The sequence below is a fragment of the Mixophyes fleayi genome, chromosome 3, assembly GCF_038048845.1.
Source record: "Mixophyes fleayi isolate aMixFle1 chromosome 3, aMixFle1.hap1, whole genome shotgun sequence".
NCBI classification, from domain to species: domain Eukaryota; kingdom Metazoa; phylum Chordata; class Amphibia; order Anura; family Limnodynastidae; genus Mixophyes; species Mixophyes fleayi.
Genome location: NC_134404.1, coordinates 178,475,787 through 178,500,786, shown reverse-complemented (window position 1 = coordinate 178,500,786; position 25,000 = coordinate 178,475,787). Strand labels below are relative to the sequence as shown.

Below are 25,000 nucleotides of genomic sequence, written 5' to 3'. Positions count from 1 at the left end.
TACTCTACCACATACTACTACTGTTTCATGGATCTGCGATTGAAGGTAGATCATAGACAGGCTTAGTCACATAGGGTCAGCCAATGGAATTTAGCCCACTATTTTATGGCGCTGAAATACACAGACTTTCTTCAGGGTCCTCAAAATTCCATTTGTTAAATTTTGCTTGTCTGTAATAAATATATAAAATGTATGAATTTTGTTTACAAAATATTGGTAAAGACCCTCTTGTTCTCATTTGTAGCTGTCCGAAAATGTGGCACTTATAGCAAAACTAACGGCTTCCAAAAGGGTGTACATTATGTAACATAAATTAATTGTTTGGCTTTGTGTAAAATTATCTTACTTTGACAATAGTTCATGCTAGTATTGTTACAACACTTTGAAAGATTGATTTTGGGGTACATTTTATACAAACTTCAGTAACTGTTTCCAGTTGCAGATGTGCAATGAGTGTCCCAGACAGTCTCTAGCTCCAGCTCTGTGACTGAGAAATGTTAGACAAGAGTTTTGTGTGCCATATAAATAAACAAGGATGATGATGATAATATGTTTCTCAAATAAGAAAAAGCACATTGCTTCTCATCATGTGTGAAGCAAGGCACAGTTTGCATTGGTGTCATGTACTCATGCATAAATGTCACACATAATGTGTTATCCCAAATCCGCAATAATTCTTCACACATTTTTTGTTTCCTCATCCTGACTTTATCTACCCTTATCCCTCCCTAGACATTTTTGGTTTGAATTGGGATTCAGATGTGGTATACCACCAGACTTGCAGTAAATTTCAGGAACAGCACTTTTTAGTAACTTGGCGAACATTTATTTCTGCCTGTTTTTCTCTTGAACGTGTTGATAAAATAGAGTGTAAGCTTGCGAGCAGGGTCCTCTTACCTCTCTGTCTGTATATATTATCCAGTATTGTTTCATTGCTGTTTGTTCCCAATTGTAAAGCGCTATGGAATTTGCTGGTGCTATATAGATAAATGTTGACGATGATGATAAAATAGGGCAATGTTTGTTCAATTTGCCTTAAACAATCTAAAACTAGTTTGTTTTTACACTTAATGTCACAGTGACAAATGCTCAGTGCTTTGTTCCCTGAGCCATAAAGTTAAACTTATTTTAGAGGGGTTTTTCCACTTTTGAATGACCCATCCCTCCGTATCCCCAATATTACCTTTATTTTACGAGTGCTTCAAGTGCTGGAGCATCATGTCTGTCTATTCTATTCAGTGCTATGGATACAAGGTATGCAACTAATGTGGCAGCTGATTGGATTGGCATCGGATCCTGTCCATTCAGATTTTCTCTGCTCATGTGGTGTTCACAGAACCAAACCTAAATGTAAACGTTAGTTAAAAAGAGTGCAGGCAAAACAGAGCAGTCCAGCAACTGATAGACACAAATAGAAAGGGAAGGGAAATAGATAATTGGTTTCTCTGCAACAGTTGGTGTGAACATATTTTATTTTTGTGGATAATATAGTTATGTATAATAGACAATATACCCAGATTTGTCGTTTCATAAGAAACAATCATCTAGTCCTCTCCATGGTCTAAAATCTGGGAAATCTAATTCCATGAGGCTCATAGCACATAACCAGTTTTACTTAGTCATTATTTATTTAACGAATAAGCCAACTTGAAGAGACATCAAAAGTATCAATAACGAAGGTAATTTGAGCCAGGTTCTGCAAATTCAGTGCACTTTATTTTTTAATCATCAGGAAGTTCTACCACCTCTATTTAAAAGTAGGAACTTTGGTAGTACAGTCTGGAGAATTCAGGTTTGTGTTAACACCATGCCAAGGAGAAAAAGCATCTACAATGGTTTCAGAGAAGCCATTTTGCTGCTCCCCATAATAAAACCATACTGAAACAATTTGTAATTTACAGTGACATAGACTATATACAACTAGAGAACATTGAAGGCAGTTGGCATAATGTATTGGGGCTCAGTCTGGTTTAATGTACTGGAGAGCGCAGACTAGTACAATGGGATTGGGGTACAGGGTAAAATAGTGTAATTTGGGAGATAAGTAGAAACTCATATAATGCAATAAGGGCACAGGCTGGTGTCTCAGTGGTGGGTGCAGATTGGTATAATGTGATGTTGTGTACAGGCTGGTATAATGTGGTCATTGGTATAAGCTGAAATAATGTATTGTTGGGTACAGACTGGTTTAATGTTATGGGCCTGGCATTTGTAACATATTGTGTATACGGTAATTTAATGAATTGGGCAAAGGCTGGTATATTGTATGGCATATACTGTATAATATGATTACCACATGCTTGTTTTATGTAGACATGGAGAAAATAAGTAGTGAATGCCTAGTTCAATGTCTGGTAGTATGAAGTGGCAAAACTGACAAGGGGCTCCCCAGTGGGATTAATCTTGGACCATGGGGCTGTTTGTTATGCTGTACTATTGCGTTATATGTTTTGGACTTGAGTTGTTATGTGCTTAACAAATGTAGGGCTTTAAATTTGCTGTTTTATGGGGCTCTATGACACTATGATGTACTATTTTTCTTTGTTATTTGATGGTCATGTTTTAAATGTTGCAAGCTGGAAGGAGCACCTACACAGTACCAACTGAGCACAAGTCACCTTGGCACCAGTTTGTTAAGAATGGTCCCTCACATGAGGAAAGATGAAACCTCATCTCAGGTGGCATCATCTGAGAGTCGAAGTTCTCATGTCACCTAGTGCTTTTTTCACCAGACACTATGCCATAATTGATTGTAGGAAGAAGTGCAGGATGAAGGAAGCCGCCCGTGCTCCTTTCTGTAAACACCATAGTACAGTGATTGATAGAGTTAGAGAAGTTGTTGCAAGAGAGGGGCGAGGATGACTCTCCCTCTTCTGCCCCTACACCTCTCACCATGTCAATCACAGACCTCGCTCCTGTGTAACATCTGTGTCTGGTGGCAGAAGAACACATCAGAACGCCCCCGACATTGTATTTGGAGCCCACGCTGTCTGTGCTTAATGTTATTTGCATAGACCAGGGTTTCCCAAACCCAGTCCTCAGGGCTCCCTAACAGTGCTGGTTTCCCATATCTCCTTGCTGGAGCACAGGTGTAATCATTACTGACTGACACATTGTAACAGATCCACAGGTGGTCCTAATTATGTCACATGTGATTCGGAAAACCTGCACTGTTGGGGAGCCCTGAGGACTGGGTTTGGGAAACCTGGGCATAGACACATTCACTATTTTGTGTAGTCTCATACCCTGTTTAAAAAATAGTTTCTCTACTGTAGGTGTGTGTGTGTATAGGGAGTGGGAGCAGATGCAAGCTTCGTCCTGGGAAGCAATTTTTTGTTTTAAAATTACAGCTGTCCTATATATGATTTAGTTTCAAATCCTCTCTGCGCTTCCTAAATATTTTGAAATTGTGCTGCTTGGACTGGGAAGTGGATCTGTTAGGGCTTCGTCAGGGTTAGACTAACCCTCCAATGTCTTTGGGTATAGTTACTGAATGAATAAGGCTTATTCCAGCAAGAACATTTTGCACCTTTACTAATATTCTTGAACTGATTAACTATGATAAGTCTATGCTTTGACTGAACATGTAATAGACTTACACTACTATGGATATGCCAGATCTTGTTTACCAAGATTTATGGACATTGTAAAACCTGAAAAAAAGGGGGGAACCACTGCGCTCAAGCTCCAAATCTGAACTAGTCTAATAGAGCTCCAACTAAATTATCAAGGTATCCCTCCTTGGTAAGTAATAGACAAATAACTTGTTTGTCTATTACTTTGTAAAACCTAAAGATTTTCTCCTGCGCAATATATTGACTTTGTGCACTTCACTGTATTTTTGTATACTATACTTTATACTAATACACCCTCTATGATCACCATACTTTGTATGCATAGGGGCATATTCAATTGTTAGTGAGTTTAGAAGTTCGAGCGCGTTAAGTAATTTTTTGGGTTTTTTTTCCTTATTTTCGAGCGCGGAAACTTCTCCCGCAATTCTAATCTCTTTTTTTTTTTTTCCTTACCGAAACGGTGTTATCGCGCTCCAACCGTTTGTCAATGTTAAAGTATAGGCTGGATGCGAACCCTCAGCGGAAAAAGCTATTCAATTGTTTTTTAATGCTGTGGGTGAAACTGGCAAATCTGCTGTTTCATCTCGCATCTCCTTGGTCTGCTCAAAGAACATTTTTTTTTTATTAAGTTAAGAAAAATATACATTAAACTAAAAAAAATGGGTGTAAAAGTTCATAAAAATAACCTAAAAACTGAAAAGTACTTAAAAAAGTGTAATAATAATTAATAATTTTTGGAAAGTTCCCCCTTTAGAAAAAACCATTAGTGGTGCATGTATTTAAACTTCATTTTTTTTTAGGGGGGGGTGGTTGTGCCTGACCTCAGTCAGCTCTCGGTGAAAAGTAGCATGTTATTTATTTATCTTTTAAAACCAAAATCGTTTGCTCCACACTCTATTTAGTCTTAACCCTAGTGCTGGCAGGCTATTGATGTGTGAGTTAAAATCTTTGAAAAATTTGGCGTAGGGTTCCCCCTATTTTAATTGAACCAGCACCAGGCAAACCAGCCGGGGTGATAGGCACTATAGCAGGGGGGGGGGGGGAACGCAGTTTGGGTCCCACGGCCATAATGACTAAACACCCACAGACTGTTCAGCGCTGGCCTGGATTCCCTAGGGAGTGTGGTCCGCTGAAAAATGTAAGCGGGCCACCCAGCCCAGTGCCGATAGCACTCTTCCTACTACCCCTGGGCTGTGGGTAGTAGGGTAATAAATGGGGATTTTGTATGAAAAAAACCCAAAAATAAATAAATTTTGATTTGTGGAACTACATGTCCCAGCCAGCCATGTTGGCCTAAATAGTGTGGGCATGCTGCTACTTGTCTAACTACAAGCACCAGCGTACCCATGGCACCCAGGGCATGTTTGCACTTGTAGAACCACAAGTGCCAAAATGCTCTTACACCCACGGCTGGCTGTGATCTGTAGTTCCACAAAGCAAAATGTTAAATAAAAGCACAACACCCTCATTACAACCAAAAATCTTTATTAAAAATAATAAAACCCCAAGAAATACAGTAAACACCCTCATGTACACCATAGATTTTAATTAAAAACAAAAAAAACAAAATACTCACCATGGACGAAATCCTCAGTTTTCTGATGCTTTACCTACACACACTCATTTACGCAAAGTCCCAACAAATATTTGTACCTTATAAATGTCCATGCTTGGCCAGTGTTCACGAAATGTTTGTAAATGGCAAAAAATTTACCTACTTGTATCTGCTGTCCAGGGTGGGGGGGGGGGGGGCATTGTTGCTTGCAGTGCTGGGGCCCTTCTTGATTGCAGTGTGGGGGCCCATTCTCTTGTGCAGTGCTGGGGCCCTTCTTGATTGCAGTGTAGGGGCCCAATCTCCTTTGCAGTGCTGGGGCCCTTCTTGATTGCATTAATTTTATTTTATTTTTTTTATACTAAAATGACTGCCTTAACCACTCCTCATTTCAAACTCGCTAGGACCAATAATAGAGCGCGAGGGGGTGGATGCAGTGTTAACAATTGAATTGAGCGGTTTTTTTTTTTTAAAAAACGAGCGCTCGAACAGGAAAAAACGAGCGCGGGCTTTTTTTTTTTTCGAGTGCGGGATTTTCACCCGTCTCGCTAACAATTGAATATGCCCCATATTGTTTAATTCAACATCGGGTTCAATATACCCCTTATTACGATATCTCAAGTGTGCTGAGGCTGTCCTATGCATGATGTTTGCAAACAGTAGTTTAGGATAACACAAGGTTCTTTTTTTTTTTTTTCCCCCCCACCCATGATTGGGTCTTCAGGTAGGTTTATTGTGTACAATTGTGTCGAGAAATGAAGTTTATTTTTGTTTAATTGAAATATGTAAAGAGTAGAGCTGAATAATGCCAAACAAGACAAGCTTTGCTAATGAAAAAAATCTATTAACTGTTCTCTTATAATGTAGATCTTTAGCTGAATAACCAAAGATCTGTTCAATAGCAAGAAGTACGTCCTTGATGTGCCACAGTTGAATTTACAGAGCAGAGACTTAAATAACAAGAAATATATATATATATATATCGTGTATATATATATATATATATATATATATATATATATATATATATATATATATATATATATATAATGTATGGAGACTCATGATTAGATGATTTTGATAAACAAGGTATTTTGTATGATTTTTTTTTTCCTTTTTGACTAGTTTCTTTAGAATTTGCAATGGCATTAAAAAACTAACAATCAAACGATGGTAGTTGCAGAATTCTGAATGTGTATGGTCAGAGTTGCTGTTACAATGGTGAGAGAAAGTTTGTGAACATGTTAGAATTATCTATATGCCTTTATTAGTTTGACCTAAATTGCTATATGAATTTTGTCTTAATCCTAGATAAAAAGAATCTCCTCAAACACAGCAAGAAAAAATATAATTAGTTGTGACCATACTGAACCTATTAATCTATCATTCACTGTCTGTGTTGCAAAAAGTATAAGCATAATTAGCCCTTTATAAAGGGCTTGCCTGCTTTTAGTAAACTTTTACGCAATACGTCAGAGAGCTCTTATGCTCCACCCCTGATTACCTCCATAAAGCATATGGGTTAGCTCTACTGTATAAGAATCACAACTTCTATGGGTGAGAGGTGAGTTTTTGGTGTGCCTACTAATTGGATGTCTGCAACCCTTTCTAAACGGGCCACACAGAATTAAACCTCCCATTTGTACCAACTATGTGTGTCTTATTTTGAAGCGTTAACTTACTAGTTGAGTTCCAGGGTATTGTTGGATGCACCCCACTTAAGTGTGATGCATATATTTATGGGACATATTGCCAAAAGTGAGCAAAACCTTTAAGGTATAATTTGTATTAGAAGTTACAAGTAAGTGTGCAATCCTGCTCTATTAAAACACAGCTTTTGTCATCGGGGCCTGTTATTCATAACATAGGTTTGTGCAATGAAAGCAAATTATCATCCAACCGCAATAAATGGGACATTAGTAGCTGACATAGCCACATTGTCAACAGATCTTAACATTTGGGGATCAGGCCACATTACTTATCTTCACATTACTCCGTTGGATCCTTAGTGTGTCCTTTAGTAGACTTACAGCAAAGATGTTTTTTTGTTCTGAGTAATACATGCTTCCCAATGAATTGGAAGCTCACTTCAATTATCTTCCAATCTGTCAGATTCCTGAAAGCTGGTATTTGGCAACGATATTGATTTTATTTATGTTACCAATATTACCATTCACTAGTAGGGTAGGCCCACGCTCTGCTCCTCTCAGCATGCACAGGGGCTGGCGCATTCGCAGCGAGGCCCCCTTTGTGTTTGGACCAGTGCAGTGAAGCCAGATGAAATGCAAATACATTTTAGGCTAAAAAGAGGCTGACTGATGTGTCCTTCAGTAGGGTATAGACAGAAAGTCTGCTGTGCAAATGTTAATAAATATCCTCCCCAGAGTTCCTTACAGATTTAATGTAACTTCAAATTATCTTCTTTTGCAACAAGCTATATATATATATACATACATACATACATACATACATATAATGTGAATGTTATTAGTAACTTCTTTTTACAAAGCAACCTGTATTTAGCATTCATCATTCTTTAAGTTGTGGCTCCCCAAACCTATCCCCAATGATATATACAATATAATCCCAATGAATTAGCCCATCTGTTTGTCTCTCTCCAAAACGTAATTATTGGCAGTTACTCTGCTTTTGAACATAGTTTTGAAAAGTAATACTTTTTTAATAAATTAGGTATTGCATCTACATACCGTGTGCAGCTACATTTGTTATTTGCAATACACCAGTCTTGGCAAAGTAATTATGTAATTATAATGTTGATATTTAAAAATACATGCCCTATTTGCACCACTAAATGCTCTTAGCACTGTCATTTGCTCCTATTTGCCACATCCATCTGACATGTCTTGGATCAGCTGGTATATAATTTCACAGATTTAGATATTCTGACCATGGTTAAACCACATTATAATCAGACATACTAACTAGACAAACCTGAAGCTGCTTAGTATTTAATTGTATTTTTAAAAGATTAAGCGCTGGTCCAGACTAAAGTGGTGATGTTCCCATCATGTTGCTTTTACTAGTCTTGTGAAGTATTTGCCTTAAGCCTTTCCATATCCAGTACCATCTCACACATGTGAGAGGGCTCTAGGCTTACTGACCAGCACGTCTTATACACACCAAACATCCGCAGCCTGCAGCAGCCCAAGGCTAAGCCATCACTCCTCAAACATGTCCTTTGTCATAATACTGACTCGATTGCGCTTTCAGTAATATGTTACAGTATAGTAAGGCATTCCTCCAAGACTGTTAATTTAGCTGTGATACACAAGGATTTCTCTTAAATATTCTTAGTCATCCCGTGGCACGGCCATTTTTATCTTCACACAGCCAGAATAACTTACACCTCCTTTTTGTTTCCAAAATAAAAAAATAAATACAAATTAACCCTTGTAGGATGTTGGAGCAAAACTATTTAGCATCAAAATCATTTGCTACATTTTGTTATAGTTACAGATTCAGCCATCTAATACAGTTATACTTTTTATTCCTCATTTCATAGCTTAATTAGACGTTGCCTACATCAACAGTTGTAATGAGGGCAGCAAGCCGGCCAGAATGTTGTTATAGACAACTCCAGCTATTAAATAATGGTAACATGGATACCTGTAGAATTGGGAAATGTGGTCTTTCAATAAAAATACAATATATAATTCAGGAATAACTAGCATAAATCTGAGTTATTAACTTTGTCACTGTAATATTTTAAACTAAATTGCTGTTTTTGTAGAGCCGTTTTTTCATTATTTAGTATAAACAATTAGTAAGCAAACAAATGAAAGCTCCTAATTCTTTTCTTTTTCATGGGTGTGCACATCAGGCAAGACAAATGGGATGTCGGTACTTGTGTGAAGCTGCCATTTAACCATGATTAGAAAGTTTCCCCTGCAGACTTGGTCCGCTGTGGCAGTGCTGTCCATATTTGGTGGCCAGGCAAGGAGAGCCAGGTGGTGCTGCAATGCATAGCACAGTCAAGCGTGCTTACATCTAAGTTTGACATTTGTCATCCTGTACTGCTGCAGGGAAGAGAAAAATCTGCTTTTCCATATGCTTTGCATTTCAATTTGCCCGCAGTTTTGTCCAGATGGCTCCTGAACATTGTTTCCTTTAAGATACACTCCCAGATGTTTGTAAATGGCAGTGGAGATAAGGCAACACCGATACTAGGAATTACTCACACACATTGTATCTCTCTTGAGCGCTCTCCATCTTTTAATTACAGATTTTATTGGCACATAAGTTAATTTTTCTGCATACACACACAATTGCTATTTTATACTGTGCCACATTTTTAACACCAGAAACAAGCATATAAATGTTGCTATATATTGTGTTTAGTACAGTAGCCTACATTAAATAAAGGAGGAATTTCTCTCATTTTAGGAACATGAAATTAAACAAATTTGTGATAATGTGTTGTGTTAGGTAAACATATTTTTCCTTCCACATTTGTGTTCTTGTCTGTTAACCTAATAAAGAGAATGGCAGGAAATGGCACTTTCAAAGCCCTAAATGGCTGATGACCAACACTGAAATGTTCACATATAACACATACAACGCAAGACAATTATTTATAGCTGATAACTTACAACAGTTAGTCATTCTTCACTATTGCATATGTACTAACATGTAAGTTATCACACACGTCCATAATATTCTATGGGGCATATTCAATTGGCCGCGTTACTGTCAAAAGTAACGTGGCTTGCGCACTATTACCGTTATTATGGTAATAGTGCGTGTAATTACCGTTATACGGTACCTTTAACGCCGGCTTTCTGCTCGCAGCTCAGGGAACTGCGAGCTGAAATCTGGGTTAGAATTACCGTAATAACGGTAATACTTTTAACGCCACGTTACTTTTGCGAGTAACGTGGCTAATTGAATATGCCCCTTAGATGTATGCTACAAGCACCAGAAAGTTATATCACTTACATTATTGGATAGGGGGAATATGGTTCCTTTGTATTTTAAAGCCAGGCACTGTGGGTGAGACAGGACGACAGCCATCAGCTGGTGCCTTAAGCCCACCCAAGAACTCTACACTGTACTTCCCATGTTCATACCATGAATGGAAGTGTAATGGCAGAATAGCAACAATTCTAAAAATACAAACTAAGAAACCTTCTGTTAAACACCTGAATTTTCTTTGAAAATAGTCCAGGGTGTCCATTTTAGTGCATACCTGAGACTCTGCAGTCTTATTCTCTGGACATTTAGTATACCTTTACCAGCTGTAATAGAATTTTGTGTGTGTGTATTGGGGGGGGGGTCGCTTCAACCAAAGTATGTTTGTGTATTGATTTCCTTGAAATCCCAGTTTTGAATGCATATATTCTAATAATTTAAGTATGTCTAAAGTACATACCAAATTCCCACACCTGCAGAGAATGTATAAAGGAATGGTTTATTCCAGACATTAGTACACCTTTCAACATATCCTGCAAATGTAGCTGTAACCTGGAAACTGTGGCTGCCTAGGCAGCAATATCTGAGCAGTGTACCGGAAAATATTATGTGCGACTTGTCAGTCTCATTTTATTTCTCTTTAATTAAATGTAGCTTTTTGGAAGTTTTAATTATGCGTTTCTCTCTGGTTCATGTGGGAAATGCACAAGAACTCCCTGTGGAGTAGTCCCCTTTCCTCTGCTCTGCACTGCCGTAGAACCTTTGGCATAAACATTCCATTAATGTAAATTGGTCCCTGTAATGTCCCCAGAACTAATGAGATTCACTCTTTAACTCATTAGTGCATATGTGACTTCATATGTCAAAAATCTACATTGTAGAGTCACCATTCCTGGCATTTATTAAGTCCATAACTCGTCTGCATTGACATGCCGTGTTAATCAATATTTTTTCTAAGTCTGAACATGTCACTTATGCTCATATTTATTACGCTGATAGCGAAAGCATGGAAGTTGCCACTGGATTTTGAGACCACATATCTTAATTTTCTTGTTCTCTCCAGGCTGTAAGTTAATGAGATTCTAACTTGAAATGTACCCACTCATACTAAATGACAAAAAAAATGTAATATATTATATATATATATATATATATATATATATATATATATATATTATAATATAATATACATAGCTCTGTCCTGACAGTACTACTCTTCCGTGTTCTGCAGTTTTTTTTCTTTCTTGGACTTGAATACAGACATTAACTCTTAATCCAATTGTTGCCACCTCTGTCATCTGTGACTCCAGATGCTATTATATTTCCAGATGTTGAATGAATTGCACAATTGTTTTGTGCAAACTCAACGTATAATTCACTGTGCATGCATATTTTGATAGCAAAATCTAAACAATCCTAACTAAAATGAAAGAAAAAGAACACCAGCACAAAAAAAACCAGCAAAAAAACAAATCAATGTAATCTTAAATTCTGGTTAATAAAGATTTGAACAACTTAAATAGTGGCATATGAAGATGGCAATTACTATCTAGTTTTCACGTTCTTGTATGTTTGTGTTACAATTTATAAATATGCTGATGCATCAAGCGCTAAAGTCTAAAACAGTTCTTCATATTTGGTGTAACATGAAGAGTTTGTTAAATACATTTTAAAAAATTGGAAAGTGGCATTATGTGTGATTTAGAGAATATAGTCCAAGGCTCATGTTGCATTGTGTAAATAAAATATTTGATATACATTGCGAAGCAGGCCTAGCAGTGCTGCTACATTGCAAATTCTCAGACATCTGCATTGACCATTATCACCTCCAACCCACTCAATGATCTCATGTGATGTGGAAGCTCTTTTTCTTGTGGATGGACAGTCAGTCTTTGTCTGTAAATCCCCCTGTCTCTCTGCCCATGTTCATGTTCTTGAATTCGTAATATAGATCTTATTTGGATGAGCTCATCAGCTGGCTGACTCCTAATTTTAATACAGTCTTCTATATCAGATGCGTTACAGTCACTATTACAGATTTGTGGTGTTTTGGCTTTCATTTCTTAATGACTTTCATGATCAACCAATGCCTGCATGTGAAATCCTTACAAGTATTACACCTTGTTGAAAAAAGGACAGCTTATTTAAACCTGTGACTGTGTGATAGGCTTTCACAACAAAACTGGCATCCTGCATAGACTGTTCAAGGAAAGGCTGCATGTAAGTGGTATGCAGCAAATCCTAATAACTGCTATATGGACTGCATCACATACTAATCATTGTTTGTCAGGTGACTGTTTGCACTATGTATAATTATTTATTGCCACTATATTAGGCATACTCTTGTTAACTTGTTTACAGTTAATAATTTGCCACTGAGCTGATAATTAATTTTTAATCCTAGAAAATGACTTTTATAAGTGTTCCAGAACTCATTCTTTATCCAAAGAGTATATACCTGCTGGTCAGTACGCATGTGTATGTTATGGTCCTAAAACAACCACACATTCAGTGTTAACTGTAGAGAAACTGTAACCTGGTGGCGCAATGGTTAACATTGCTGCCTCACAGCACTTGGGTCATGGGTTCGATTCCAACCAGGGCCCCACTTGTGTGGAATTTGTATGTTCTCCCCGTATTTTCTTGGGTTTCCTCTGAGCACTCCAATTTCCTCCCACAGTATAGGTTAATTGGGGGTCTGACAAAATGGACCCTAATGTGTGTGCTTTAGGGAATTTTATACTGCAGTTCCAATGGGGCAGGAAATGATGTGCGTGATCACATATTCACTATACAGCATTGCGTAATATGATTGGCGTTGTATAAATGATGATATTAATAAGGAAACCTATATTTTATGTTCCAGGATCTTCAAAGGTTATTTGCCTGCAAGAACAAAGCGGTGACATTCATAAAGAGAGAAATGCCCTTTGTAGCACATCTGTCCCTGTGAAAGGAATAACCAATCTAGGCAATACCTGTTTCTTTAACGCTGTCATGCAGGTAAAGCCATGCAATTTTTGTGACCAGTGCAATTTATATGACATAAAAACTGTGCAGTTCATATTTAATAGTGGATGTCTACAACCACAAGATTAAGTGTAAAGCCAATCCTGATGACGTGGTCTCCTTTTTTTTAAAATGTATGCAGAATAAGTCATTTTATGAGTGTGAATTTGTATTAATCTTCACCTCAACTCTTAGCAATGCTGCAAATCCAAAGCATGCAAAAAAGTGGTTGCAACAGAAATTCCATGGTATACGTTGCATTCTGTTTTATGGGAAATGTCTTTTTTTTTCTTAAACAGCATGATTCAATACAATGTATTGAGAATTTTTGGTTTGCTAGAGGTGTTAGAAGGTTTATACTACGCAAATAAGGCATGGTGTCATAAGGGGGATTAAAAGCCAATTGCTCCTCATTCAACTCTGGTTTTTACAAGGCAAGCCTTCATCCGATCCTGCAGTTAGTGTAGTATGCAGCACATTGTCACTGTACAAAGCACAACTATATCATTATGTGATTGTTTAGTACATCTCGCTGACTTATCTCATTGTTTGAATAGTCTCATTCTTTCTAGCTTCTTCCTATAAAAGCCTGTTTATGTGATTGTGTAGGGGTTCTCCTGTTGTGTTGGCCTCTTACAGTTTGGGCAAATGTGCACAAACTCTCCTTGGTTAGTTTCTTGAAAGGCACACAGTGAAATCTTGATTGTTATGCTGTTAAAGTACAGTACACATAGCGCTTTAACACGGTGGATGATGGAGCAGCGATGGGCGATAATGAGACATGTTCTCTCCTGTTTTTGCTCCATCGTCCACTTTTTATAAAGCACTCGGGCATTGTACAGCATCAATGATCTCTTTATTGAGCATCTGTCTCTGCTGTTCATGCATGAAACCACTGTAGAGAGGAGAGACAGAGGAAAGAAAAGGATACCTGTGCACGTATGGCCTTACTTCTAAATCCCAGGCAAACTGTTTCTTGTAAACAAAATAATTTTGGACTATTTTTGGAATTTGAACATTACAAAGCTATTCAGTGTTTATATTACAGCGCTTTAATTTGGGCCTGGACGAATCTCCAGGTCAATGTGTGCATAATATATACCCAAACACATTTTCTGAAATCTGCATAAAACTTTGTAATTGTGACAGAATGGACCGCCTATGCCACCCTGTCTGTTGTTGCTGGGAACTGGCTGGGCTTACTTTGCCACCGTTCCCTTTCGTTATCCCAAATGCACCCTCTTACCGCAGTAGGATGGGCTGACAAATGCAGTCACCACTGGACTCCTTACCTACATCCAGTGCCAGGTTTCTTCTGGGTCACTGACGCTGCTAGTGTACCCAGTTATCAGAGTACCTGGGTTGGTACCTCTGACCTCTTCCAATGGATAAGGGTTGCTGTGGATGGATCCCCCCTGGCCCATCACACTGGCCAGAGCTGCTGGGCAGTGGGAAGATTGGTGGTACCGGAAAGCTGGGTCTAAATCTCAGAACAGCAGGAAACGAATCAGAGTTGGTTCTGATCTGTAGGTCACAGGCAGGGCCGGACTGGGACTAAAAATCAGCCCATCTCAGTCCCAGCATGCGCGGCGGCGCCAAAAAGGGCGTGCCCACATTGTGTTTTGGGTGTGGCCAACATGTGGCATTGATACATATATTATAATAAAACATTACATTTATCACGCCCTCCCAGTCACATCACGCCATCCCCAGCCCACTGGGGATGCTTCTGGTGCTGCTGACATCCATCAGGGTGGGAACTTCCTGTAGAGTGAGCAGGGAAGCTCTTTGTCTCACAAGATTACCAAATCTTGTGATACTTGGAGCTCCTAGGCTTCCTCTGCAGGCTGTGTCCTGTCCGGGAACTGAGAGCAGCTATCAGTTCCCTTCCCCTAACATGCTGCATTAAGGCTCAGGGGGCCCAGGGTATTTAAGACAGCTGGGCCCCTATTATGTAACATGGTTATCAATTTAGACAAATACACAGGCAATACTGTGTGCACTACTGTTAGAAGCACACAGCTCTGCCTTCACAAGCAGTACGTTGTGAAGCGGGACATACCTCCCAACTGTCCTTGCAGTTAAACCAAATCCTGACTAAGTGAGACAGTCACCCAAATTCAGGACTGTCCCACCAGATTCAGGACCGTTGGCAGACTGTCCTGCTCTCTCCTACCTGTCTTGGTCACTTTCACCGCTTGTAGCAGCTGGTTTCTTTAGCTCAGTTCTTTCTTGTCTTTATCCTGGAATATTAGATCCCCAATTCTGAAAAAAATGGGGTACATGAGATTTAGAAAACTCCAACTCACGTTTTATAATTAGGCCTCCCTCCAGTCCCCACAATAATAATATTCACATTTAATAAGTATACCTATTTCCCTTCAAACAGCCCCAACATTAAATTAACAATATACCCATTTACTCAAAACATATTTCCCTCCCTGCAGACAGTCTAAGTAATAAATTAAATAGCATTAAAGTTTAATAAATATAGCTATTTTCCACAACCATCGCCAGCAATAAATAATTCATATTCACATTTAATAAATAGCCCTCCACCCCAAAATCAGCACCATATTCAATTGATAGCCCTAAACCACCCAAGCATGAAATTAAAGATTCCTTCACCTCAACTTAAATAGTTAGCCCCCACCTACACTCCACCATTAAATAGCCTACCTCCCACACTATATTAAGATCCTCCTTTCCCTCACATATTATATTAAAATACTGCGCGCACAAACACACTAATATATACATGGCCACACACACACTAATATATACATGGCCCCACACACACACTAATAAATATATATATATATATATAGGTCCAGACTTCACACAATGTACTGATACACACACAATTGCCAGCCAGACACACACCCCCCCCAGGGAGAGACACAGCCAGCCCCCCACCAGTGAGAGATGCAGCAACAGCCAGCCCCCCCAGTCAGAGACTCAGTGACAGCGACAGCCAGCCCCCCCCAAGTCAGAGACATAGTGACAGCGACAGCCAGCCCCCCCCAAGTCAGAGACATAGTGACAGTGACAGCCAGCCCCCCCAAGTCAGAGACATAGTGACAGCCAGCCCCCCCAAAGTCAGAGACATAGTGACAGCCAGCCCCCCCAAGACAGAGACAGCGACAGCAACAGCCAGCCCCCCCTAAGTTAGAGACATAGTGACAGCGACAGCCAGCCCCCCCAAGTCAGAGACATAGTGACAGTGACAGCCAGCCCCCCAAGTCAGAGACATAGTGACAGCCAGCCCCCCCCCCCCAAGTCAGAGACATAGTGGCAGTGACAGCCAGCCCCCCCCAAGTCAGAGACATAGTGACAGTGACAGCCAGCCCCCCCAAGTCAGAGACATAGTGACAGCCAGCCCCCCCAAAGTCAGAGACATAGTGACAGCCAGCCCCCCCAAGACAGAGACAGCGACAGCAACAGCCAGCCCCCCCTAAGTTAGAGACATAGTGACAGTGACAGCCAGCCCCCCAAGTCAGAGACATAGTGACAGTGACAGCCAGCCCCCCAAGTCAGAGACATAGTGACAGCCAGCCCCCCCCTCCCAAGTCAGAGACATAGTGGCAGTGACAGCCAGCCTCCCCCTAAGTTAGAGACATAGTGACAGCCAGCCCCCCCAAGTCAGAGACATAGTGACAGTGACAGCCAGCCCCCCCAAGTCAGAGACATAGTGACAGCGACAGCCAGCCCCCCCCCAAGTCAGAGACAGTGACAGTGACAGCCAGCCCCCCCAAGTCAGAGACATAGTGACAGTGACAGCCAGCCCCCCCCAAGTCAGAGACATAGTGACAGTGACAGCCAGCCCCCCCAAGTCAGAGACATAGTGACAGTGACAGCCAGCCCCCCCAAGTCAGAGACATAGTGACAGTGACAGCCAGCCCCCCCCCCAAGTCAGAGACATAGTGACAGCCAGCCCCCCAAGTCAGAGACTTAGTGACAGTGACAGCCAGCCCCCCCCCCAGTCAGAGACTTAGTGACAGTGACAGGCAGCCCCCCCCCCAGTCAGAGACATAGTGACAGTGACAGCCAGCCCCCCCAAGTCATAGACATAGTGACAGTCAGCCCCCCCCCCCAATTCAGAGACATAGTGACAGTGCCAGCCAGCTCCCCCCCAAGTCAGAGACATAGTGTCAGTGACAGCCAGCCCCCTCCCCCAGTCAGAGACACACTTACCTTATCACCTCGCTGCTCGGCGGACAGTGTCAATGCGATGCGCGGCGCGCCAGTAATCACATGGGATGCGCATCATGTGACAGGTGCTGTCACATGATGCGCCTCCCATGTGATTACTGGCGCGCCGCACATCGCATTGACACTGTCTGCTGAGCAGCGCGCAGTGAGCTGCGCTGCTCGGACGGACATCCTGCCCCGTTGGACCGGCCCAACTAGCCATCGGCCCTTCTGGCATTTGCCAGAAGTGCCCGATGGCCAGTCCGGCCCTGGTCACAGGGATAGAGAAGTTTCCAAGCAGGTCTTTGACGCAAGAGATGTTTATTTGCTCACCCTTGTTGAAGGTACGAGTGAGCAGGTCAGATGAAACAAGAACAATTTTCAATACAAAACAGTGCTTTTTATACAGTTTTGGACACAGCGTCACAGGGTAAGCCAGCCCTCTGAGGTCTGAGCTATTTTTAGAATCAGGATGCAATGCAAAGGTAACAATATTTACACTTAACTGTCATATCCTAAAACTTGCTGCTATTTCCTGCATCTTGTTTTAGACACATGAAATCTAACATCAAGTCTAATTAAACCTTCCTGTGCCTTCAGGTGCTGGACCCTCATACATCAAAAGGTCTAATTAACATGAGATTAACATGGGTCCTTTCTTCAGACAGTTGCAGAATACACATTCCTAAAGAAAAGTTACAAGACCCCAAACAAGTCAGTTCCCTACCAAAATACACAAAAGACTTCCTCAACAAAGGCTTATTGCATCAGGTATATACATCATAAATAATGCATTTCCTCTAGCAAAAAAAACAACAAATTTCTTCCTCTGGTCTCAGAAATAAAGATATTTCCTTTACCAAAATACACACAATATAAAAAAATAAGTACATTTGCAATTATATAAATAAGCGCCCTGCCTTCAAATAAACTTATACCATAAGTTATTTATAAGTGATCCAGTCACAGTCATTATTTAAATAATTGTTTTTATTTTTGTGAGTTCATATGCATGTCATAAGTAAAAAATATCCCTGCCCATATCTAAAAATGATATGTTAAAGCAAGATAGAAAAAAAAGACAGGTTTGCGTATGGCCATTTGAGATGTTCACTTCATTCTCTTTAATTATCCTAATGAAGTCCAGCATGATTGAATGAGCAAATTATTTTCTAGCTAGCAATAATATGTTAAGGAGAAGCACACTTGAAAACATTGTGTGGGCATAGGTAGCATTAGTGCTGGATTCCTGTGCAGTTAATCATGCTGCATTCTGTGCAGCTCAGGAGGCCAGGGTTTAATTTGTTTATATGTCATGGTTCATTGCTGTCTTTGTTAGTGGCAAGTGCTATAATACCCAATTAGTGCTGGCATAGGAGAGCAATCTATCTCTTCTACTAGAGTCTTACTGTCTAGGTCACCTCCCTGACCAAAAATCTCATCATTATAGATGTTTATGATAAATAAAGCTTCACATGCTTACCAGAACATACTATCCTGCGCTGAGAATCCTAGCAAGGACAAACCTTGCTGTCTGTAGGTGGATAATTTGTATCAGCGCAAGCCTGTGTCTATGAATTCAGTGGGTAAAGCATTGTCTCAGAGGTCTTTCATGTAAATGCCATTACCCAAAAGTATATTACTCTGAATAAGAGTGGTTTATTTATATTTTGTCCCTAGGAAAAATATACCAAGATTAATTAAATTATACTTTATCATTCCATTGCCATCTGATTTTTATACAGATGGGCTACCACACCTAGATGTTTACTAGGAGAAAAGTGATGAACCAAACCCTGTACCAATATTAAAAACAGACCTTTCAGGCTGAGGATCTGTTAAGACTTGTCAATAATTCCATCACTAACAGCGCTGTTTATGGGATGCTGTACTATTTCACTCCCTGTAGGCATACTACCCAATATTTGGTTAGGCAGTATCAGGACAGGCGTGTGGTCACACCTCTGGGGCATGCCTAGCGCTTTTGAAGTGCTAGACTGCCCCGTTTACCCATCCTCTCCGCTCCAAACCCCTTCATTCCTGTGCACATTAGTGCACAGCACCTGTTCACCACAGCAGTGAACAGAATACCTCCCAACTTCCCAATGGCAGGACTGTCCAGAATAACTCGAGACTGTTGGGAGGTATGATGAAGGGGGCTAAAGAATTTTGTTGGACATGCTAAATTAGCTTAGTTTTAAGAGGCCAACAGACCAGTCTAACGTGATTGGTTATCATGGAAATGTAATGTTGTGTTTTATGTAATTAATTTATTTTAACAGTTTTTGCATATTGTTTTAATGAGTCCTGTCCTGTGTTTCAGAACCTGGCCCATACACACATGTTAACTGAGGCTCTAGCTGAAATGAAAGAAAAGGGTGCAAAATTAAAGTTATGCCAAAATGAAGAGAATTTGGTAAGTCTATTTAGAGCATTGTTCTGGATTTCCAGGCATTAAATAATTTTGCATTGTCCAAATTATGCTTTAAAACTGCTCAGTAAAGCCCCATTTGTGACCTAAATGAATCATGAGATTGATGGGACCTTGGGAATGTCTTTATTACATGTGACATTTTGGTGTGAGTGAAGCTTTGTCTTGCATTGTAGGCCTAGTGAAACCTTACTTATCCACCCACATAGTGAGTGAGTATCCTTGCAGAAATGTGCCTTTGGAGGAAATTTCTGTGAACTTTACTTATCTGACTAAGCGGTTTACTTACTCCATTATGATTTTTTTTTTTATTGTTGCCTATTGCGACGATTGTAAATCTTCTGTTGTGCAATTTAACAAAAAATGTCACCAGGACAGCTGAGCGAGTCTTATCGCTCGCCCGACCAGTGCAGGGTTCTTCTGTAATTGTGACTATGGGCTGGAACATGCCACTGTAATTGGAATCCTGGACTTGGGCTTCCAGTTACGGATTTCATCTTTATATTTTTGCTTTATTTTACTAATGAAGCATTTTCTCATCCAATGACCCCCGGCTAATGCCGTTCTGAGATGGCTTTAGCCATCGGAGGACAGCGGCGGTACTTTTCTATCATAAATGGGCTTCTCCATGCTTTGTGTGGGGAAGCATCGCCTGAGGCCCTCCGCAAAGATTACTGCTGGTGAAAGACTTCACCAGCCAAGGGGGTGTGGTAAATAGGAAAAATCCTTAAATCCGTTATAGTTGGATCTAGGGACTTTCTCCTATTGATAAATAGACCCGTTAAATTAGATATTTCTCAGAGAATATTTAGAACCAATGTGCAATACCTAGCCTTTTGTAGTAAAATGTATGCTTCTTTTACTTAATAGAGCTATTGGCATGAACTTGCAGACAACTGAGGTTTTTTTTTTGTCTTTTCATTTGTGATTGTCTGTGTGAAATATGTATATATGGATGTGTAGGCTATGGCTTGTAGAGTCATTTAAAGGGCTCATTTAGAATTAGGAGTAAATCCAGCTGAAAGGTACAATTTTATACATTTGTAAAACCATGTTGTGCTGCAAGGGGAGCAAATTAAAAATATAAGGCCAGAATTTGAGTTGGGAGGGGGATGTGTCCTAGGCTAACTCTAAATAGTTATGTAAATATAATGCTGCCCAGTATTTGTGTGTTACATTCAGAAGCAGCCAGTATTTTACCTGCATGCATACAAAATTGCATTTGCACACCTCACTGGATTTGCTCCTAACTTTAAGCCATACCCAGAATGTCTAACATAAGATAATGTATGAGAACTAAACATGATTCAAAGTCCTTTCCTGTATGTAATACAACTCTCTACATTAGGCTGAGATTAAGGCCCAGGGGTTATTTTCACTGTTTGGAACTGGATTAATAATTTATCTCATTATTTTAAAATCTTCATTGGCAATCAAAGAAAAACACCAACGCACGAGTTAGGCCTAATTACATTTAAGTAATGTATAGGTTCTCCTTCTGCCATTAAATTGGTTAGCTCACAGATAATAACATATTTACTATTTACTAGTGCTCATGTATGCCTAACAAGGTTATTTCTGTGCGATTTAGTATTGAAGTCATGGTTTGTGTCTCCCTTCATTGTAGGATCCACTAGTGATTAACCTTACCAGTCCTGGACCTCTCACGTCTGCAGTGGTCTTATTCTTGCATAGTATGAAAGAGACTGGAAAAGAACCTGTGGCGCCAAAAATGCTCTTTAGCCAGCTCTGCCAAAAGTAAGTCATGGTAATTTGTCCTCTTGCCTTACTTACTTATTTCCAAATGTTGGAGAGCTTTTTCTTAAGTAGACTACTTGATTGTTATTTGAACATTTTTGCTCACCACTTTAAAACGGCTGCGAGACGGGGGTGTGTGAAGGGGAGAACCAATGAGAATCCGCAGTTTCTGTAATTGCCATACCATACACTTATATTTAAGTGACATCTCACAGACTTCATCGAAACTGTTTTTATTTTAACAAAAATGGTTTAATGAGATGGGCTATCTTCAAAGAAAAGTGGTAAGCTAATCCATTTCTAATTGGTCCCTGATTTGTGGAAAGGCCCCATGGGCCCAGTAATAGGTAGAAAGTTGTTTCTTGTTTCTTCCATTTAGCATTTTTTCCTTATGGATGCCTGCCAAGACAAATAAAAAAACTAATGATAAGTTTTATTTACTGGTAGAATATATTTGTTTTATACAGAAGGGGATGTTGGTGATGTTTGGGCAATGGAGCTCTGTGTCATTTGCGAAAGACAGGGGTGGGCACTGGCCTGGGGAGGGCAGTTAAATTGTGGCCTGCTGCTAATTGGACAACAGGGGGTAAATGTATTAATGTCCGGATTCTTCAACTCCGGCGAGATCGGTGTCTTCAGCGCTTAAATTTAAAGTGGCACTGCCTTGTAAAGGGAAACTTCCCTTTACAAGGCAGCGCCGCTTTAAATTTAAGCGCTGAAGACGCCGATCTCGCCAGAGTTGATGAATCCGGACATTAAGACATTTACCCCCAGATGTTCAGTATATTATTTCAGCCCATTTCACGAAGTGTGACAATTAGACCAAAACAGTGTGAGCATCTGATAGGCTGAGAGATCATTTGAGTTATGTTCTGATTAGTTTACTGAAGATATAATTTGGCTGTGATTTATACTTTAGATGAACTTGGTACAGTAGCCATCCTTGGTAGCCACAGGTCCCGTCACGGGATGTGTTTTCCAACAAATGATTGCAAATCTGTTGGGGCTTCTTTGACATCTCCTGTTGGGAGTTTATGCTGCTGTATAGGGACTAGAATACATTAAAACACCTGTGTAGACAGGGATAAATTATATTTTCTGTGTATATTACTAAAGCTTCTAGCTTTCATAAAGCTCTTGCACAGCCTGCTTACTGAGTACATTTTACTTGTAAGACCCATTTTATTATTTCAACAAAATTGGACAGAAGATAGCTAATCACTTAATCACCAACCTAATTATGTGCTCTGCTGGCTGACAGATGTGGTTTTCCTGACAGAGTGGCACACTTTGTTCTCTTAAGAGGCAGCACTGCCAAGCAATAGTGCTTTATTGGTGCCTGTTTTGTTTAGGCCAAGTGAGAGTCGATGTGGCTTATGCTAAAAATTGCTGTTGCTAATACTTTGCCTACTCCTTGTGTGCTTGCCTCAAATTATGAATTTCTGCATAAAACAAAATACCAGCTTCCGTCTCTACATTTGTCAAATCACACTAGCTTTATGCAAACGTTCACTGAAATGTGCGTACGTTTCTTAGAAATCTTGACAGATGCACTGTACAATTAGAAAGAGAGACTGCTCCCACCAAATTTAAAGACATGTATATAAAAATGTTATTTTTTTTATATATGAATAAGAGGCTATCGACAGCACTCTGAATACCACAATGTAAATCTTTGCCGTTCAAGAAGTTGCGGTTTCGTTTGCCAGCAACATTTCTCATACTACTAAATGCATGCCCAAAATGATATCTAGGAACTAGTGATATCACTGACACACTTCATGCCCTACATTCTCATGAATATTGTTTAGCCCATAAAATGATTCAAAAGCAGATTGCAATCATCTGCAGAATAACTAGGTATGTAGAACTAGAGCACTATCAGGAAAACAAGTGTAAAGTCATACTTTGCAATTTCAAATTAAAACATATCATTCATAACCTACAAAATGGTTGCATCTGAATGAGCGACAGGTACTCTCTAAAGCACTACAAATCACTAATAACCGTAATAACTTTATAACAACTACCCTGGCATAGCTAGCACTTCAGTCATGAGAAGAAGCCCATCTTCAGTTAGTTAGGTGAGTGCTTAGCTAACTAGATTGAAATGACCGTACCGCGTCTGGTTTATAAAGTAGTGGGCAAGTAGGGAGTGTGCCTGTTATAGTGCAGTACTTCATAATTATCATAATTGTTTATTTGCAGTGGGCCAGAAAACCTGTAGTGTTATGATGACACTTGATTTCTGAACTATCATGCAGCTGTAATTACGTAATGTCCTGTGTGAAACGCTGGGGCTGATAGGCCTCATTTTCCCCATCGGAACATTCAAACTGGAGCATATATTTATGGACTGTTTTATATTGTTATTTGTTTCCATTTCTTTCGGGTTCTTAAATAATGCCAGTTGGGTTATAGCAATTCCTTGTGGTATTTTGTCATTGGATCACAAAATGATGACTTTGTCACTTCCTGACATCTATCCCCCTCTCTTCACATAAACAGGAAGTTAGCAGTTCCTTCAACCCCTTCAACATCATAAATGCTAGTAAGGGTTGAAATGAGGAGTTGCTCTCCATTAACTGGGATTAGGAATCTGGTTAATCAGTTTGACCACTATTGTTCTTCCCTGGATTTTGGTAGACATGGAGGCACCAGCCCAGCAGGGGTGTGAGAATCCTAATCCCTGCCCATCAGAGCCCACATTTCTATCGAGGCCAATACCAAGACAATCTGACCTGGGGCTACCCCTGCAGACTGGGATTTCCACAGTGGGAAATTTGGACTCATAATACGCATCTTCTACTCTGATTTTTCAGTCAAGAACCTTTTCCATTCGGAGTTGTTTGTGGCTCTGTTCACCTTGTGGACCTGCTGAAGAAAGGGAAACTGGGGTCCAGATCCTTACCAAGTCAGTAAAGCGCTTCAGGCGAGCGGCTGTGATCATCAAGTAAGAAAAGGATTGCTGTTACAGCTTGGCTGGAGTTAATATATGGGCTAAACAGCTTGGACGGGAGCTGGTATTTGGAAAGACCCAGCGGACCGGATTGCTTCGTTGCTCTGGCAACAGTCTCCGCACCACTCCACTCTGCTACAATTTGGCCAGGGTCTGGTTAAAATAAGGGTTCCAACAGCTTGGCTGAAGATTGCCACAAGCACTATTGGAAACCTTTCTTTATCATGGAAGGTATAGGACTTAACAGCTTAGCTCAGAGTTAAGTATTCCCTCCGTACTGGTGTACCACCATTGTATCTCGACGACAGCATCAGGACCAGGGCCGGACTGGGAGTAAAAATCAGCCCTGGCATTTCAAGCATACAGGCCCATCTCTGTTGATGAGCAGGACAAAACCGTGTGCTGCTGTGCAGCAGCAGGGGCGTGGCCACATTATGTTGGGGGCGTGGTCAACATGGGGCATTGATACATACATACATACATACATTATAATAAAACATTACATTTATCAGGCCCTCCCCATCATACCACCCCCCACCCCAGAAACACATTACAACACCCCCAGCCCACTATGCATCTGATGCTGCTGATATCCA

General features: G+C 40.2%; 1 protein-coding gene across 5 annotated transcripts in view; it reads left to right on the top strand.

The window, feature by feature from the left end:
- The window catches only part of USP45 (ubiquitin specific peptidase 45), a 127,073-nt gene that overhangs the window by 19,830 nt on the left and 82,243 nt on the right, over positions 1-25,000 (top strand). For 4 of the 5 annotated variants that reach the window (XM_075202829.1, XM_075202828.1, XM_075202826.1 and 1 more), the window contains exons 6-8: positions 12,923-13,059; positions 19,580-19,672; positions 21,315-21,445. In XM_075202829.1, the coding sequence (XP_075058930.1) occupies positions 12,923-13,059; positions 19,580-19,672; positions 21,315-21,445 (361 nt within the window). Of the gene's footprint in view, positions 1-12,922; positions 13,060-19,579; positions 19,673-21,314; positions 21,450-25,000 lie in introns of those variants that run through there. The other variant, XM_075202831.1, reaches the window with a different exon arrangement.